This window comes from Melozone crissalis, unplaced genomic scaffold (assembly GCF_028551555.1).
Source record: "Melozone crissalis strain CALT ecotype California unplaced genomic scaffold, PUWL_Pcris_2 ptg000013l_1, whole genome shotgun sequence".
In the NCBI taxonomy this organism is placed as follows: Eukaryota; Metazoa; Chordata; class Aves; order Passeriformes; family Passerellidae; genus Melozone; species Melozone crissalis.
This window is the reverse complement of record NW_026535791.1, coordinates 7870368-7888327: the sequence shown is the minus strand read 5'-3', so window position 1 is coordinate 7888327 and position 17960 is coordinate 7870368. Positions and strand designations below refer to the sequence as shown.

The window sequence follows — 17960 nt, the reverse complement described above, 5'->3', positions numbered from 1 at the left end:
ATTATAATCTACTGTAGCTATGTACGCAGATCTCAAAATGTTAGTACATAAAATATTCATTTTCTTTATATGAGATGAGAATGAACTTAGAAGAGGTTTGAATACAAGAATGACATATTTGCTGTGCCTATTTCTCAAGAAATAATGATTTACACATTATTACCCAAGAAATCAACATTTAAATTGCAAAACTATAGTTTAAATTTACAATAAACATTATGATCAGTAATGGTGCATCAATATTCCATGAAGTTTAACCTAACCATATTTATGCACATAAAGCCTCAAGAGTCTGCAGCAGTTTCAGCATTACTTTTTCATATTTTTTTATAAAATTGACTTAAAGGTACATCTTCCATAAATGTTTTCAGTGCAATTCTGTCAAAGAGGAAAATACAAAGTTAGCTTTCAATCATTTTATACCATAAAAAGCCCTCAACAACTTGCATTTGCACTGCTGAAGCATAAGTAAGCCAGTTCTGTTGTGCCAACTATTTCAAAGTCAATTCACATCAACCATAAACTGCCTTTCTAGTCAGCATTTCCCCCACATCTATAGGTATAAATGTTGAAAAGCTGAATACTGGAAGAGGGGGAAAAGTTAAGATGAGGCAGAATAATCTAATTGTTTATAATACTTTTTCCTAGTGGTACCAAAAAAAATGACTAATGAAAAAAATTCTAAGGGTTGCTTGTTTTATTAGTGACCTTACAGTTTGGAAATTGGTGGATTTGTGGTTTAGTATTATCCTTTCCTATAATCCTTACAGGCAACCTTGCAACAATAACTTACTTATTGATGGATTATGTGAAAATGCTCCATTATTCAGTGAAATAAAATTTTCTTAGGTTAGAAATTTATTTTTCATGTGTTGTCAACTGTAGGGAACCAGAGGGAGAACAGCACCTGAAATTATGATGTGTGCTTGGCTAAGCAGAGTATAACAACTGATATATTTTGGTTCAAAGACAATTTGTAAACTATTAAACTGTATACAGGATACTGCTCTATGTTTCTTTTGTTGTTTTTTTTTTTACAGATTATAACTAAAAAAAAAAAAAAAAAAAAAAAAAAAAACCACCTCCAAACAAAACAAAAAAAGCTCCAACACAAACCAACCTCTCTCTATAGTAGCACAAAACAAAAACGAAGCTTCATTCAAATCTTGAATACCTTGACCATAATTGACAGCTGGTTATTCAACAAAAAACTTAGCTCTTCATACCAAAAAAATTTGGCTCAAAAATCAAAAACAAAACAGAAAGGTACAATAAACTCTCAATAAAAGGATCTCTCATGAGGCAACCTACCATATACTACTGCTAGATACGAGTTTCAAAAAAAAAACATTACATCCCATTTGCAGCACATTTTTCATAAACATGCAACTTCACTATAAAATACAAAACACTTGGCTCTCAAGAACAGCTTTATAAAGACACACTGCATCAATAAAATTTCTCTTTGTGATTAACTTTACATTGTAATAAGAACTGTATTTTCACTAATGTTTATATATCAGATTTCATATTATAACGTAGTAATAATTTGCTCTTTGTGAACATCATGTTCAGAAGGAAATATCTATACACATTAACATACTAGACTATTAAAAACTCAGTTACAGAATTTTATTGATACAGTAGATTAATAAAAACTGATAGGGGAAGATAAAATGGGTAGGGTATTCAGTACATTATTTAATAACACACTTTTAAAATTAAAGTATTTTAAATCCTTTTTGAATTTTCAATGCCACTACAAGTCCAGAAAAGTCTGGCATCAATACTGAGGCGTAAAACAAAACTTCTTTCCAAATTTGCATGTCTTGTATTATTCTATCCAATATTGTTCAACTGTAAAAGAAAGTAATTTAGCACCTCTGATGTTAGGTAGGTGCCTGAAGGTAAACACTAGATTATATTCATGAAGGACACAAAGACTCTTTTTTCTTCTTCTTCTTCTTCTCCTCGACAAATAGTGGCAAAAGAATGTGGCACTATTTGTTCAACTGACTTGTTTTTCACAGTTAAATGTCAACAAGAGTACAAATACGAACACTGACAGATATTGCTTGAGATCAATTTTCAACAAACTCTGTTCTTTTTTTAAATCAATCGATCCAATAAACAGTGGGGTACTGTCAGTTTAAAGCCGCAGATAAAAGCTATACAAGCACTTTATAAGTCAGAAACATTAAAAAAAGAACTATTTACAGTTTTCTTCTTTAGTTCATATGTCTACAAAGCCAGCGCACATTACACTTCACAAAAATCCACAGTTAATGATATCAACATGTGTGTGGCTAAAGCTTGTGACCTAGGGACTGAAAATGCAGGGGCAGTAAAATAGGTTTTGTCTTCTCTTCAGCAACCCCATTTGTGCACTAACAGCTTCATTCAGTCTCAAGCTTTATATTAAAAGCATTCTTCAAAGCTTTCACCTGGAAGGCTGGTAACTACATGCTCACTCATCGTCTTTCCCTTTTGGAAGTTCTGCGACGGACCTATTTGGAGAAAAGATATTTGAAATGTTTTTTACAGAAAAAAAATGAAAAATTCAAGAACAAATACATTTTATAATGGAAAAATGCTCAGGCTTCCTCAATGTTTGAGTATCCATATGCAGTGTAATTCATTACTCATTTGGTCACAAGTACAAGTCTCAGTCAATGACCAACTCCATTTACTGAGCCTGCATGCTTAATGGAATTCACAACAATGCAGTTTCCTTTCTCAGGGTTTTCATACAACCCTCAGATGCTCCAATCATCAGATTTATCCAAAAGTGTGAAGGCATTCTCAGTTTTAGTATGACTACTAACATTGCCAATGTATTTGTAGGAAATGAAGATAAAAGTGAACTCATTTTAACATATGTTGGTAAGAGGAAGAGATAGTTTAGGATTCTGTTCCAAGACTCCATGCTTATTTTCCAGTACTATTCATTCTGTGTGTCTGTTTTGTATAAAGAAGCTATATTCATTATTAAAATCTAGATAAGAAGAACTGCAGGAGTTACCTGGAAAATAATTCCCATGAGATGCTACACAATTCTGGCATACAGATAGGAAAGGCTACACAGGACAGAAACTTCAAGATACTTGATAAAAAATTGTATTTTCTAAGAAATGCAGATTCTCTAGGAAACTACAGTGCAGCTCCACTACACAACAGTGGCAGCTGACAACCACCCCATTCATTTTAAAGGAGGAAGGTTAAGTTCTAAAAACAAGAAATCATTCTAAGAAGAGAGGCCATTGTCTGATGATCAATACACAGAGAACACCACAAAGACTCACAAAGAAAAGCTCAGGCATTTCTCTTACATTGATTGTGGAAACTTCCTCTTCTTCCATTACTTCTTCCTGGGGAATATCATCACTGACAGGTGAACTGCTCTGAAACACGTCCATCTCTTCACTGGATTCATTCTCTTTACTGGCTGCTTGTTTGGAACGCCCTGCACGGCTACAATGAGAAGTAGAATAAAGATCAGCTTCACAGCACCTGTACATCTACACTATGTATGTATAAACTGTATAACAGAGCAAACATTCTAGTTGACAAAAACAGCAGCATTACCATTTCATGTAACATAATGCTGCTGTCTTTTACACCTGTCTAGTTCATCCATGCACAGAACTGAAGTGAAACTAGGAGGCTGGACAACACCATTTGAAAACAAAATTGTTCCACAATAGAGGCCCAGGAGCACAAAGCTGAACAATTTTGCCTCTACAGACGTGGCAGATTTTTCTCTTCAGTGCCATGATACAGGCCCAAATAGGTTGACACAACACTAAACAGTGAACAGGAAAAGCCAAACAGCCAGAGACTGAATATTTTTTGTTGGTTTTCTCTCTATTCAATTTCATGAACAGATGTACTCTACTTCTCCAAGACTTCTTACACAACAAATCTGAATAATTACATCTATGTTTCTTCAGACCTAGAAGAACCCATATTACTACCCATGAAATTAACACCTAAAATGCAAATCGTCCAAGCTATTTAGGGATAACCAGTGTAACAATACCTTAATCATGATAATCAAGAACAATCAGTCAACAATACCTTAAACTGTCTGTGTTGGTTATGGGATTTATGCCACAAGCAGAAAGCACTCATTTGCTTAAAAGGAGAATTAGCCAACACTCCTTGCCTTTAAAAAAAGCCAACTACAAATGTATCCAAAACTCCACAGTTGCACCTACAATACAGTAGCACAATTCAGAATCAAATCACTGAATCATCCCATTTACTGCAGGTGCAGTCTTGGTGCACCCAAAGTTGGTGACGTTTTGATTGAAATGAAACCAGATACTCAGTTCGAGGCACACAACAGACAGACTTCAATCTCCAGTGGGGGCACAGATCCAAAACAATCATACTCTGATGCTATCACATCGTGAAAGTGGTAGGAATTTTCAACCCTGAGAACTACTAAAATTCAGACAAAATAAAATCTCTCAATTGCACAGCAATTATAGTATTTCCAAACCAACCAACTTGCCATCCCTTAACAAAAATTAGCCCAACTCAAGTCCTCCAAGACTGGTAGAAGCAATGGAATTAAAAAGGAAGCAGAAGAATGATTCACAGGCTAGGTTCTTCCTTTCATATATCACAAAAATAAGCCTGTTCACATGTGCTAATTGGTAACCCAATTTGCTATCAGAAATAGGTTATACACTACCACCCACAGGATACATTATCACCTCATACACAAAATCCCAAATTCTTATGCCAAATCCACTCCCAAGGAGCACAGAAAGCTTTAAGCATTTGGTATAAATATATTTATCTTGCAGAACACAATGCTGGCTCAGTCTATCAACTTCCTTCACTGAAAACTGATGTAGATGAGGGAGAAAGGCTTAACTACAATGCACTATGAAGACTGAGAAATGGCTACTGTCTCACCTTTTTCTTGCAGATTTGGAAAAAGAACAGTCAAAATATAAGTGGTCTGATAAAACAAATAAACACAACCCCATTTTTACTTTTTAAATGAAATCTAGAATAGATCCAACAACTTTGAACCCTGACAGCTGACAGGAACAATGTACATCCATGTGAATGAGAGCTATGCTGGTTACTGATTGTGGGTAGTGATATAGTTTACTGTCCGCTTAAAATGGAGTAAAGAAACATACCAATTTCACAGAGAAAAGTTATTTAAGTATTTAGTAAAAGGCATGTTTGACAAACACCACATAGCACATCACCCAACAATAACTTGTTGGTTTGTCTTTGCTGCATGGCAGTAGCAGTTTCCAGCACTTGTTCTACCGCACGTGTGGTAGTGACTTCTGGAGTAAGCAGCCAGTGTTGGTCCTGTGTTTCTGGTTACAGAGTAAGGGAGAAGCACAGGTCTGACCTGAGGCAGGGCAACTGGAAAGGTCAGGATGGATTGCATGCAATATGCCAGATCATGTGATCCAGAGTGAGCCCAGAATTTGAAATGAGGGCACAAGCTTGTTCAGGCAAGGTTCTCCTGTAGGGAAGATCCCTGCTTTAAGGCAAGTCAATACACTACACTTCCAGAGGAAGAGCAATGTGATGCTAAGCCCAAAAGCCAGAAAGACAACAGAGATATTCAACAGTGTCAGACAGTAGATGGCACCCTAAGTGGTGCCCCAAGGAATTTATATCAGGTTTTAGGAAAGTAAATATTCTCCATGAGCTGCAGTTTGAGACAAGTGGTCAAATAACCCCTTGTGCACCTCTGCTTACATATATTATCTACACGTGTACAGAAAAGTACAGATACCTGTATTTTCCTATAGCAGGCACAAAAAAATAAAGCTAGCCAACGACAGGTTTACCTTCATTTGGGAATTTAATGCACTTCAAAATTTTCAGAAGCTACTACCCTCCACTGATCACAACACATCTTTTCCACATGAAAATTATTTAAGTGGATAGTAAGAAGGCCACAAATTAGAAAGTGAACATTAATTAAAGGAGAATCAGCATAAACTTAATTCTCCACAATTCTGTTTCACCATAGTAACAATTTGATTCTTCCCCTGCTATCTGAAACAAACAAGGCCACTTTCTTCTCCCCTAAGTCCTAATAAAGCCCTGCCTTCAAGGCCTCTGTATGCTTTATTGACTTTTCTCCCAAAAAAGCAAAGCTACACACATGATACCTGAGCACATTAAAATTATTTACAGCCTCCTGCTCTGTTGCGAGATGCCCTAGGAGAAGCAGCTAAGGAAAACATTTTAGAAATAACAATAGCAATTTATTTTCTTAACTGTCAACTACAGCATTCCAAAGTATTTTCAGTAAAGGCTTGCTTAGGGGCACAGAGGCATTATTTAATTTTCACTAAACACAAATTTAGAGGACTTACACTTTTTTTTGCTGTGCTGGTGGTGTTTGTGATGACCTTCCTCGTCTTTTCTGTGGCGTAGACTGTGCTGATTCAACTGTACTAGTTTCAGATGGTTCTGCTCTGTTTTGAGGAAGACCCAAATTGCAAAGCATCAAATTATAACTAATGTCCAAAGATAAAAAACACACAGCTTACAAGAAGATGGACTTACCTCTGCTGTGTTCTTTTTGATGTCCTGTTTTGCCTGCCTTTTGGTTTTTGTTCAATATTTTCAGTTTGCCTTTCTTCCTCCTCCTCCTCCTCTTCCACTGCAGCTGCTGGCGGTTGTTTTTTTTTGCTCCTTTTTGATGACTTTGCCACTGGTTCTTCCTTTGGTGCTGTCCCATTATTTGTTCTGGTAGGGCGTCCTCTCCTCCCTTTCTTTGGTGGACTGTTCTGTTCATCCTCACTTTCTATCACATCTTCTTTTAGCCTTTTCTCCTCTTGCCATTGTGTTTCATCAGCTTCTGATACAGCTGCAGGTCTCTTCCTTCCCCGTTGACTACCTCTAAGCTTCTGCTCTTGACCCACTTTATTCAGGTCATCTATGCTTAGCTTTTCTTCTGAATCTGTGATAGTGGCTTTCTTCCTCCCTCTAGGCTTCTCCATCTCTGACTGAAAAGGCAAGATTGCCCCATTAAATTAAAAAATTAAACTGCCATATTAACAGTCACATGTAGAAGCTTCCTCCAACAAGACAGTCTTCAAAGTACACAAGTTGTCTCAGATTGTTTACCATATGCATTTCAAAAACACTTGCAAAAATATAAACACACACCTACATATAAAATACCAGACAATGGGGAAAGATTATTTCAAAGGTGAGTAGTTAAAACCCTGGAGTGTGTAAGGCCTTCCTCATTTGTATCCTCTGCTGTGTCCAGCACAGTAGGACAGAACATCCATAACTGCATTTCTATCTACCAGGAAAACATAAAAACAGAGAAGATGGGAATTGCCAACTTGTGCCTTCAGCTCTTGTGAGCTGCAGGGTGCTTATGCCTGGCTCCTGTGCCAGCACTGGCAAGGCACTAATACAGAAGACAGTGGGCAACCTGACTTTACAACCATAGAAGGAAGCACAGGAATTAGTGGTAGCTGCCAAGTCACTATTGTCAGAGCTGTACCAACATTTGCTCTGAGCAGCAAAACAACCCTTAAACACTCAAGCCTTAAACCAAACAGTTTGGGTCAGAAGGGACCTCTGAAGATCATCTCATTCCAACCACCCTGCCATGGGCAGGGACACCTTTCACTAGACCAGGTTGTTCAAAGCCCCATCCAACCTGGCCCTGAACATCTCCAGTGACAGGGCATCCACAACTCATCTGGGCAACCTGTTCCAGTGTCCACCATCCTCACTGTAAACAATCCCTTTCTTCTGTCCAATCTAAACCTCACCTCTTTCGGTTTAACACTGCTCCCCCCTGTCTCATTACTACAGGACAAGTCAAAAGTCTCTCTCCATCTTTTTTACATGCCCCTGTCATATTGGAAGGCATATAAGGTCTTCCCAGAGCCTTCTCTGCTTCAAGCTAAACAATCCCAAGTCTCCCAGTCTTTCCTCTTAGCAGAGGTATTCCAGCCCTCTGATCATTCTGTGGCATTTCTCTGGGTCTGCTCTAACAGCTCCATGTCTGTCTTCTAATGGGGACCTAGAGCTGGACACAGCACTCCAGATGAGTGTCCCAAGAGACATCAAGAATCCCCTCCTTGCCCCCACTGGCCAATCTCCTTTTGATCAGCCCAGGACACAGTTGGCTTTTGGGCTGTGAGCACACATGGCTGGCTCATGTATTGTTTCTCATACATGACTGACCCTGAGAGTCATCCTCTGCAGGGCTGCTCTTAATCCCTTCATCCCTCAGCCTGTAGGGATACTGAGGATTGCCTGGAGTCAGGTGCAGGACCTTGCACTTGAGACTCAAACCTCCTGATGCTCCCCTGGGCCCAATCCTCAAACCTGTCAATGTTCCACTGGATGGCAGCCCTCTCCTCTAACATATCAACAAAGGTAGAACCCCTTCTGAATCGTAAGGTTTGAAAACATATTCATAGAAACTATTCCTTTTTCTCTCCATGCTCTAGTTCTGTAGAAAGCACAATAGAGAGCCATAGACAGTGCAAAGATTTCAGTAAGCAGCTGCTAGGGCAATATTGCCCCAGCCAACCCTCAGAAAAATAAAAGCAGATAATATTACCCATCCACCATTTCATGGGTGACTCATTTCACATCATGAAATTATCCAAAAGTCCAAATATTTACACTATTTCTGTTTCATACCAATGTTTGTTTCATAGTAACACTACTGTATTTCACCGCATTTATTAGTATTTACCACGTTGAAATTTCATCTACATAAACAGAGATACATCATTTCAAACCTGAATGAAGATTTTTTCCCTGTACATCTGCCTTGTGACATAACATACAGGTCAGCTTACATATTCATTCATGTTTCCATTTTAACCAAAAACTTTTTTCAAGAAAAGCAGAAAGAAAATCTAGGAAGGATATGAGGGTAAAAAGGAAAAGAAATTGAAGGACAAAAAATTACCCTAGAAGAAAATAAGAAAAATGTTTGAACAATGATGACATCTCCTGTCAGTTCATTTCTTCAGTGACATTCTCGTTATTCCCCACTTTATTTGCTTTTGCAGATACACATCTGTCACTGCAGCTCCTTTTAGCCAGTAAGTAACTGCTGCCAATTTTCAAAGTAAAATTTCTCCCTGGGGCTAAACAGTGTCCCACAACCTTAAAACTAAGGTGTTAATCTGTTAATCTAAGGTGTTAATCTAGACAAATATCCTGAAGAGCAATACCTTTAGAATATGGACCTTCTGCTACCCAATGAAAATCCTGCTTCTTAGGTAATCCTTGCTGTAATCTGCTCCCCATCTCCAAAAAACCAAAAATGTATTCCGAATCCACCATCTTGAGCAACTTGCTTACAGATTTGAAGTGGAATGATCCTCTCAAAAGTATTAAAGACACTGACCTGTATTTGCTTTATCACTGAGCTTTCTCAGTAGTTACCATTTCAACTAATGCTTCTAAACATGAATTGCATGCCAGGAGCTATCTGGACACTCAGACTTTAGGGTTTACAGAAGTGTTTTGTGGTTTTTTTTGACAAGAGATTCCAGATTTTTCTTATTTAGTTATAAATTGGTTTGCTTTTCCCATAGTATATTATAGTTACTTATACTTCAAGGCAAGCAAAAGTTCAGGAATTTTTACTAGTCAGTAGCTTATGTCCCAACCAACCTAGAAAAATGCACCAGAATGACATAATGACAGAAAAGAGAAATGTCAGAGACAGTAAAAAGAAATAAAGCAGCGGTGACATCAGATACAGGACATGTTTAATGCAGCCTAGAAAATCCAATTCTAGCAAATTTCATCTTATTACTTTCTCATGCGTATCCGAAATACTACAAAATTTACAGACTGTCAACTGCTATTAAGGAACAAAGAAGTGAAACTTACTAGTGGTAAGGGAAATTCTTATTATTTCATCTGACCTGCTTTTAGAATTACAATACAATTATAGTTTTCTTCTGTGGTTTATTTTTCTGTATTCTGATACAGGTATAAATACTGCTTAAGGCAATATTTAGCCAGCTTGCAGCTTCTTTTACATATGAAAGTACTACCTCTGAGTAAGATGTTTTATATCCTCATTAGGAACCTTTCTTATTACTGAACTACACATATATATATGTATATATATCCATTGGTAAGAATTAGTAAGGATACTACCACTCTTCTAAGCCTCTGTAACCTCAGGGACATGATTTCAAGGTGGACTGCACTCTTCCGAGTTAATGGCCAGATTGATGACCTTTAAAGGTCTTTTGCAACCTATATGACTCTATGAGAAACAGAACCTTTTTTTTCATTGTATTTTCATATCCAACTCTAAACACATTTTCCAGTAGTTTAAAATATCAGCTCAGTTTCATGTTTCAACATATTTTTTAATTATCTCAAATATCATCACGTGAATCTTAACAGCTCACCCTTACAAGATCAGAGTCGTCCCTTTTGTCAGTTTTCTTTCCTGGTAAGGGTGAAGCCAGTGTGAATTCTTCATTTTCACTGTGGTCCATTTCAGTACTGTCAAGCCTAGGATGAATAAATATATATTTCCCTCATTCTTATAATACATTGGGTAATCATTACAAAAATACTGAGGACAACAATTTTCATTAAAAAAAATCTATTAATCAACCAAGAACAATTTGGCAGAAGGAACCTTTCACTGTGGGTACTATAGATATCAAGGGTCACAAGCCACATCCTTTAAGTCTCAAGACAAATGTTTGGATCAAAACCACGTTCAATTTTCTTTTTTCACTGGGAAAGATAAGCAACCTTTTTAAACAGAAGAGTGTGAGTTGCAAGAGATTTGTTTGCATACAACTGCCTACATTTTCCTATAGCCATCAAAGATTCCCACAGACAGACCAGCCAAAGAACACACATCTTCCTATGGTGAGATTTAGGCAATAAAACAGGAATTCAAATTTTCCTCTGCTTTTTGCAGCAGCAATTTCATTTTTATTTCAGTTTCTATAAATGCAAGCGTGGACAATAATGCCTCCTGCATATGTAAAACACCAAGACCCACAGATAAAAGGTAATGCACAAAAGCCAATGCACAAGTCATTTAATTTCATCTGTAGAAGCAAGATTTTTAAATACCAGTGCATGCTTTTTAATGAAAAGAAATACACTATGTGTGGAAATGAAAAGTGGTACAGAAACACACAAACTCAGCTCCCTGGTCTGGGCACTGCACAGTGAGTGAAAGATGTTCTGTCACTCCTACAGGTGTACAATCTGTATTAACTGGGATGTAATGGGAAGCTTAGGTTTTATACATCCTCTCAAAAGATGCAAATCTGCCTGTACATATTCAGACAGACTAAACTAGAAATATTGTGCATCCTGAATCCTTCCCATCTCTTCTCTTTGTCTTTGGCATCTCCACCCAAAACACTCATCCCTTAAACTTCAGTGAACTGGGGAGATCGTGAAGATGACAGAACATGTTAGGCTGTGAGTGCAGCATTTTTTTTGAAATTTGATCTCAGATTTGTTTTGCTGGATACAGAGAAGAATCTGGAGTCCTAGAACCTGTCATTAGCCAGTAATACAGTGCAGCATGTGAACCTGCATGACATGTATGAAATAAGCCTTTCTGCAGACTTTCCAGTGGAGAAATATTTCTTGTAAAACACTGCACCACATTTAAAATTGATATTATATATTGAATAGTCACACCAGTACCAAATGAGAAGTCTTAAATTCAAACATAACATTTCCTAAGTCTTGAAAGAATGTGAAACAGTAGAAAAAATACAAATAGTGGAGGCTATACAATCTCTCACTGTCCATGAAAAAAAACCAACTAGTGACAACATGACTTTCAGTTAAAAGAAAAAAATGAACATAAGATACATAAACTGATGGATAATCTACAAAATTGGCACAAAATTAGCCATCATTTTAGACAGATAACTAGAAGATGACATACAGCATTACAGCACACTCATCTCTCCATCACTAAGCTAACCTAAAATCCAAAAATTTGTCTGCACAGTCCAGCAAAGTGCAGTACTCAAGGAGGAAGTCATGCAGGACCACTACAAAGGTCTAGCAGTCCTTCCTGGGTGGGATGTGTTTGTAGCATTACAGCCAGGTTCCCAGGGACTGCAGTTGTGTGTACACACACACACACACACACCTGTGTACATATATACATGTGGGGGGATATAGCTATCTACCTAAAACACACCACAAAAAACCCCAACCCTGCCCTCAAAAAAGTTAAAATATATGATGCTTTCCTTTTCTCCTTCAGCCAATTCTGGATGTAATTTGATTCTGGAGTTTGGGGTTTTTTTGTTTTGTTTTGGGGGTTTTTTGTTATTTTTTTGTTCTTGTGTGTTTTTTGGTGGGTTTTTCTTTGGTGGGTTTTTGTTGTTTTGGGTTTTTCTAAGAAAATTTATTTCTGGAGTTAGAAAGCCATATTCATGGTTTCAGTTATACCAATGTGGTACTTAACTTTACTTCAATGTAAGATAAAAGAATTCTGTCTTTTACTTAGAAAACATTATAGAAGTATTCAAAGTTTCCATTACAAATATTTGAAATATCAAAGATCCTTTGTTGTCTACCAACCTCCCTTTGATCCTTCCCGGAGAGCTTGGATTTGAACTGCTGCTGGCATTGCTTACAGTTTCCATTCGTGAAGATTTGGATTGAGACTGCTTGCCTGCTGACGAAAGAGGCTTATTAACTGCTCCAAGAACATTGGCTGCTTTGGGCTGAAACCAAAAATATATTTCCTTTATTTTAAGCTACACGTTCAGATATTGTTAACATGTACTATGCTTAAAATAGTCACAGATTTCACTTTCTGCAATCATTATGTTAATTTTAACACAAAGTGATAAACATTTTCATATGAAGGCTGCAACAGACACCAGAAGGAAGCTGAGGGAGCTGCAATCAAAGAAGTAGCTGCCACCAAAGCTGGTATTCTCTCTAGCCTTGGATTCTGTCCTCCTCCTATTGGAAGTGCTGTGTGCTCACTGGACCATGCAGTCAAGCACTGTGTCACTGTGCCTTCTGCTGATTTATCTACCTGAACCAGCTGCCCATCCGCATCAGAAAAGCACCTGGCCCAGCAAAGCAGAAACAGCAGCACAAGGGCCCTTTCAGCAAAGGAGACATTACTGGCAACCACGTTAGTCCCAACTGGGAATAAATGAGAATCTCAAAAGCCACATACTGTGGAGAAAATTCTGATACTTCTTGCACACATTTAAAAATGTTAGGCTTTTATTAAGTGCCACAATTTCCAGACACTGGTGAGCTTCAGGTTATTAATTTAACTGGATTATCTTACAGACCTGCCGACCGCCTCCAGCTCATACTAACTTTTGAGAGAGCTGAAAGAGTTCAATTATTCCTAAAGAGAATGCCAAACATCCATGTACAAAAATTCCGAGTTAAAGACCACTCCCTGCATCTCTCATTATCCATCTTCTCCTTCAATATTAGATTCTAACTATGTCTGCAGTTAGTGACAGCTACAAAAAGTTCAACATGCATATCATATCAGCCTTGGGTGTTTCTTTTTTCAGAGCTACAGACCATGGAAGTTCTGGTTATACTTTTATAGCCAGAGGGAATTTTACACTTAGAAAGATTCATTCTGCACTGAGCACAAAAAAAAATAGCGTATGCTTTCAAAAAAAAAACCTTAGAGAACTAAATCCAGCTTAACAATTTACTTCTATTAGTTTAGAACTAAATGTTAATCAGCGTACGCTGAAAGAGCTCAAAAGCAAAGAGATTTTCAAATTCACACCCAACTGGATTTTCTGCTGAGGAGGGACTAAGAGGGCCTGCACAAAGAGCTCCTCCCTTCCACAGAATCTACACTCAAAGCCTTCCTGCCCTCATTGTTATCTGCTTATATCCACTCCACTAACATTCACCCAAGCCAGTCTTCCACTTGCAAAAATAAGACAACCCAGACCAACTTTCATTTCATGCTCCTCCCATGATAGGGAAGAAACTGAAAATTTTTGTGGTCAAATACACCTCTTCTGTTACAAAGTGTCAAAACAACACAAGAAGAGATAGAGTACTCAGCACTAGAAATTTAAATAACATAAAAGTTAACTTAGGATTCAAAAGAATTTCAATGATGATCTATTCCAATCCATAGATGTTGACTTTCAATTTCTCAAAGAGAAATCTGCTTCTTTTCCTAGCTTGCACTCCTCCTTTATTATTAAGTTATTATCTGACAGTTAATGCTTCATTAGCAAAGTTAAGAGTAATGAAGATTTCTTTCTTTCACAAGGTAATAAATTAATGTTCTTTGTCATCTGGAATAGGATGCATTAATCCAGATGAAAACCACAGTTTGTCACTTCCTTTACCAGATATTAATTTTATCCTAAAGAGTAACTGGGTTTAGTTTTAGCGAAAAAAGAACACTGCCATTCAATAGAATGCATATTCTGAAGGAACAAATTAACAAAACTATAGAACAGTCAGTTATCTTATAAGGTACTGTAAAATGGTATTCAGCTTTGCCAAACTTTAATGATGTGACTTTTAAAATTATTTCTGTTAGAGTTTTTCACAGCTGCCACTTTGTATGCAACATTGTAGTCTTCAGCAATCTAAAAAGGTTAACCATTTTGTCAACTTGACAAATATTATGGGTTACATTGGGGTGGTTTTGGATTCTCTCCTTCTAAAGGCAACAGGCTTTGCCTATTGTGGCCACCACCTAGTATAGACAGCAGCAGTTTTCCTTTCACCCATCTCTTTCTCTATACCTAGAAACAACTGGTTCTCTTAAACATAGCGATTAATTAATTACATGCTAGTTTTCTTCAAAAAACAAAACCACCAAAAAAAACCACAAAGAAAGCAAACAAAACTGTCACTCCAAAAACAAAGACAAACCAGAACACAAACATAGCACTAAACCTCAACCCCCCATACCATACCTACCTTTCCAGGGGTGAAAAAAGACTTCATTTCCGGAGGAAGATAATTTTTGGTGTTACTGAAATTCTGTAAAAAAAGGGGGTGGGGGCAATTACAGCAATAATCAGCGAACAAGAGATAAACATTCTGGAGCTTGTCCTGAAAGATTTAATTTACATCATTTATGCTTTTGATTTTTTAAACTAGAACAGTAATATGGGAGTAGGGGGGAAGAGAAATTTGTGTCTGCACATATATATATTTATGAAAACATATACATACATACATTTTCAACTACAATGTAAGAGGGAGAAGTCTGAAGACACAAGAAATATTTAAGAAAAACAATTGCGAATTACAACTACCAAATATTTAAACAGACTTATCTCAAGAAAAACTAAATGCCAAAATATACCTTGTCAGGTTGAGTAAAATATCTGGCTGGAAGTACAGGGTCTTTAGGGGATTCCAAACTGTATGTTGTACTCTTTGACATAATGATATTCATTGCTACATCACAGACTGTATATAGTTTCTGTAAATAATAAAATTTAAAAACCAGTTCATTGAAAATCTTGAAAAAAGACAGCGTACCTTTCATGCACAGGACCACAAGAAATCACAGTTCAAAAGCAATCATCTTAAATATTTAACACTAGCCTGCATCTTAAACAGTGTCTCTCAGGATACTGAAATACAGATGGTAAAAGCAAAAGCATTGTGAGTCCAACAGTAGAAGACTGATGGTTTTCATGGTATTCCTACACTTAAGAGTAATGCTTGCCATAGTTTCTAAGACAAAATTAATCAAATGAGCACACACATCCCACAAACCCACTCCCCAAAACACATTTCTGGGGGAAAAGCAGAAAAGGGACAAATCTGGACATGATGTGATGTTAAAACCACAAAAAAAAAAAGGTTTGATACATGCACTACACAATACCAGAGATTTCTAATGTATTTTTCTTCCTCTATAAAATTTACTCTTGCCCTTTAGAAATGAAATACTAAAAAGCACTTTAGTGGATTATCTAAATAGTAAATTTTATAGTTTGTACCTATTTAAACTTAGTGTTCAGTAATCTTACTGAGACAGAAACAGAATAACTGAAAACTATTACGACTCCCTTGCAAATGTGCAAGAATTACTGAAGCACAGGAAAATAACTGCTATCTAAACTAAAATAAATATAATGACTGCAGTAAATATCTTTTCATACGTACAATTCTATTGAAAGACATCTTCAAGTTGGTGTATAAACAAAAAGCAAGTCCTTCACATTACCAGGCCAGAATAAAATGCAATTTTCAATCAAAAAGTATCACCTACTTCATTCATTTTTTGATCATCTGGTCCTTGAGCATCCTTAGTCTGTTTGATATTTTCTACCATTTTTCTGATAAAGGCATGACTGTTGTTTTCATTTTTAGCCATTAATATTTCCAGTATGAACCACAGGCACCTAGAGGAGAAATAAAGTATCCCACATGAACCAAAGCACAAAAGAAATCCCTTTAAAAAGCACATCTGAGAACATGATTAAGTCCAGCTTTTACTAGTATTATGATCTAGTCTAATTCTGAGAAAACAGTTCTTTTGGAAAAATGAAATGAAGATGAGCAGAAGGTGAAAGGTTCGTCTATAAAATCTCACAGAGGGCTAAAAAAGCACCTATACTATTTCTCTCAATATTTTCCAGAAGTTACTGGCATCATTATGCACACTGGACTGTGTAACAGAGTACAGCAATTAACTAAAATCCCACTTAGAATAAAGTTAGAAATAACACTATTGAAAGTGGTCTTACTCTTTAATGTCCTTGAGTTGCTCAATGTCCTGGACTTTGACATAATCTGGGTCATGAGCTAGAAGATGGATAGTATAAGGAACAACATACTCTGGTAGAAGTGACAACAGTTTCTCTGAAAAGAAGAAGAAAGATGCATAAAAAAACTACATACCCAGAAGTATGCTTTCTACCAAGGAGGAGAGGGCAAATCTTGAGGGCAGCATGCATTACATGATGTGGGCCTATCATTTCTCTATCATGTTTCATTTCATGGCTGCTGTGCACATGTTTCATGCACGCAACAATTAAGATTTTAAGTATCTCTCACTCAGGGCTGCTTGTTTTCTAGCTACCTTGAGATACAGCTCCAGTTACCTCCTACTCCCAATCCTTTCCTCAGTTCAAAGCCCATATTCTGAAGGACTTTGAAAAGCAGACATGAGGATGGATCACAAAATCCATGCTGACTGCAAGAAGTGAGACCAGCACAACTACAGGATAAGTCACTACTATTTCTTTGGACATTGCAGTGTGCAGCCTTGCTGTCAAGAGAACAAAGGCTTTCTGAAGGGATTTTACAGTCAAATTGCCACAATATCTGTTTCCAGAGGAGTGGGAGGTCACATGAAAACTGTAACAAAGTAGTAGTGCACTGAGTTTGAAAGGCTCAATCCCACCTAAACAGAGCAGCACAACTCTATTGTGACATTCAAAGCATTCAAAATATTTTCTATCATTCTCTGAGATTTTTGGAATCCCGAGCAGGACTACAAGAAAGTCCTTCCTCCATCATGACAGTCTGAAGGCCTATCTCCCTTGGGGATTCAAAAAGGAAGCCTTCTCAGAGTTATGATCACAAAATACACTTTCTGTAAGATAAACTCCCTGACCCAACCAACAACATGCAGCGTGAACTCCAGCACCTCAGAGATCACCTCCCAAGGGGCATGGACAACAGATGGACAAGCTGTGCACCAAAAGTAAAAAAAAAAAAAAAAAAACCATTTTTCAGCAAACATCCACACTGCTGACTTTGGCCTGATGCCTGAGTGAAGCAGGAGGACACACAGCACACCTAAGTTACTAAACCTGCACCCTGTGCAACAGGCAAGACAATGGTCAGAAGGCGGCATCCTGGAATTCCATGCATATTGCTATGGCACAAGCATCTGATCTTTAGTGCTTGTGGCAAATGCAATATCGTGGTATTGACATGGCTTCAATGTTCATGTGAAGGGAAGAGGGAAATTCCCA

General features: G+C 37.3%; 1 protein-coding gene across 4 annotated transcripts in view; it reads right to left on the bottom strand.

Annotated features, from left to right (window-relative positions):
- Positions 1-1111: 1111 nt before the first annotated feature.
- The window catches only part of PDS5B (PDS5 cohesin associated factor B), a 99862-nt gene continuing 83013 nt past the window's right edge, over positions 1112-17960 (bottom strand). For 2 of the 4 annotated variants that reach the window (XM_054271779.1, XM_054271780.1), the window contains exons 26-35: positions 16725-16839; positions 16247-16379; positions 15329-15448; positions 14938-15000; positions 12580-12725; positions 10413-10518; positions 6559-7001; positions 6366-6467; positions 3330-3471; positions 1112-2507 (exon numbers count right to left, since the gene is read on the bottom strand). In XM_054271779.1, the coding sequence (XP_054127754.1) occupies positions 2472-2507; positions 3330-3471; positions 6366-6467; positions 6559-7001; positions 10413-10518; positions 12580-12725; positions 14938-15000; positions 15329-15448; positions 16247-16379; positions 16725-16839 (1406 nt within the window). In that variant the 3' untranslated portion in view covers positions 1112-2471. The remainder of the gene's footprint in view (positions 2508-3329; positions 3472-6365; positions 6468-6558; positions 7002-10412; positions 10519-12579; positions 12726-14937; positions 15001-15328; positions 15449-16246; positions 16380-16724; positions 16840-17960) is intronic. The other 2 variants (XM_054271782.1, XM_054271783.1) reach the window with 2 other exon arrangements.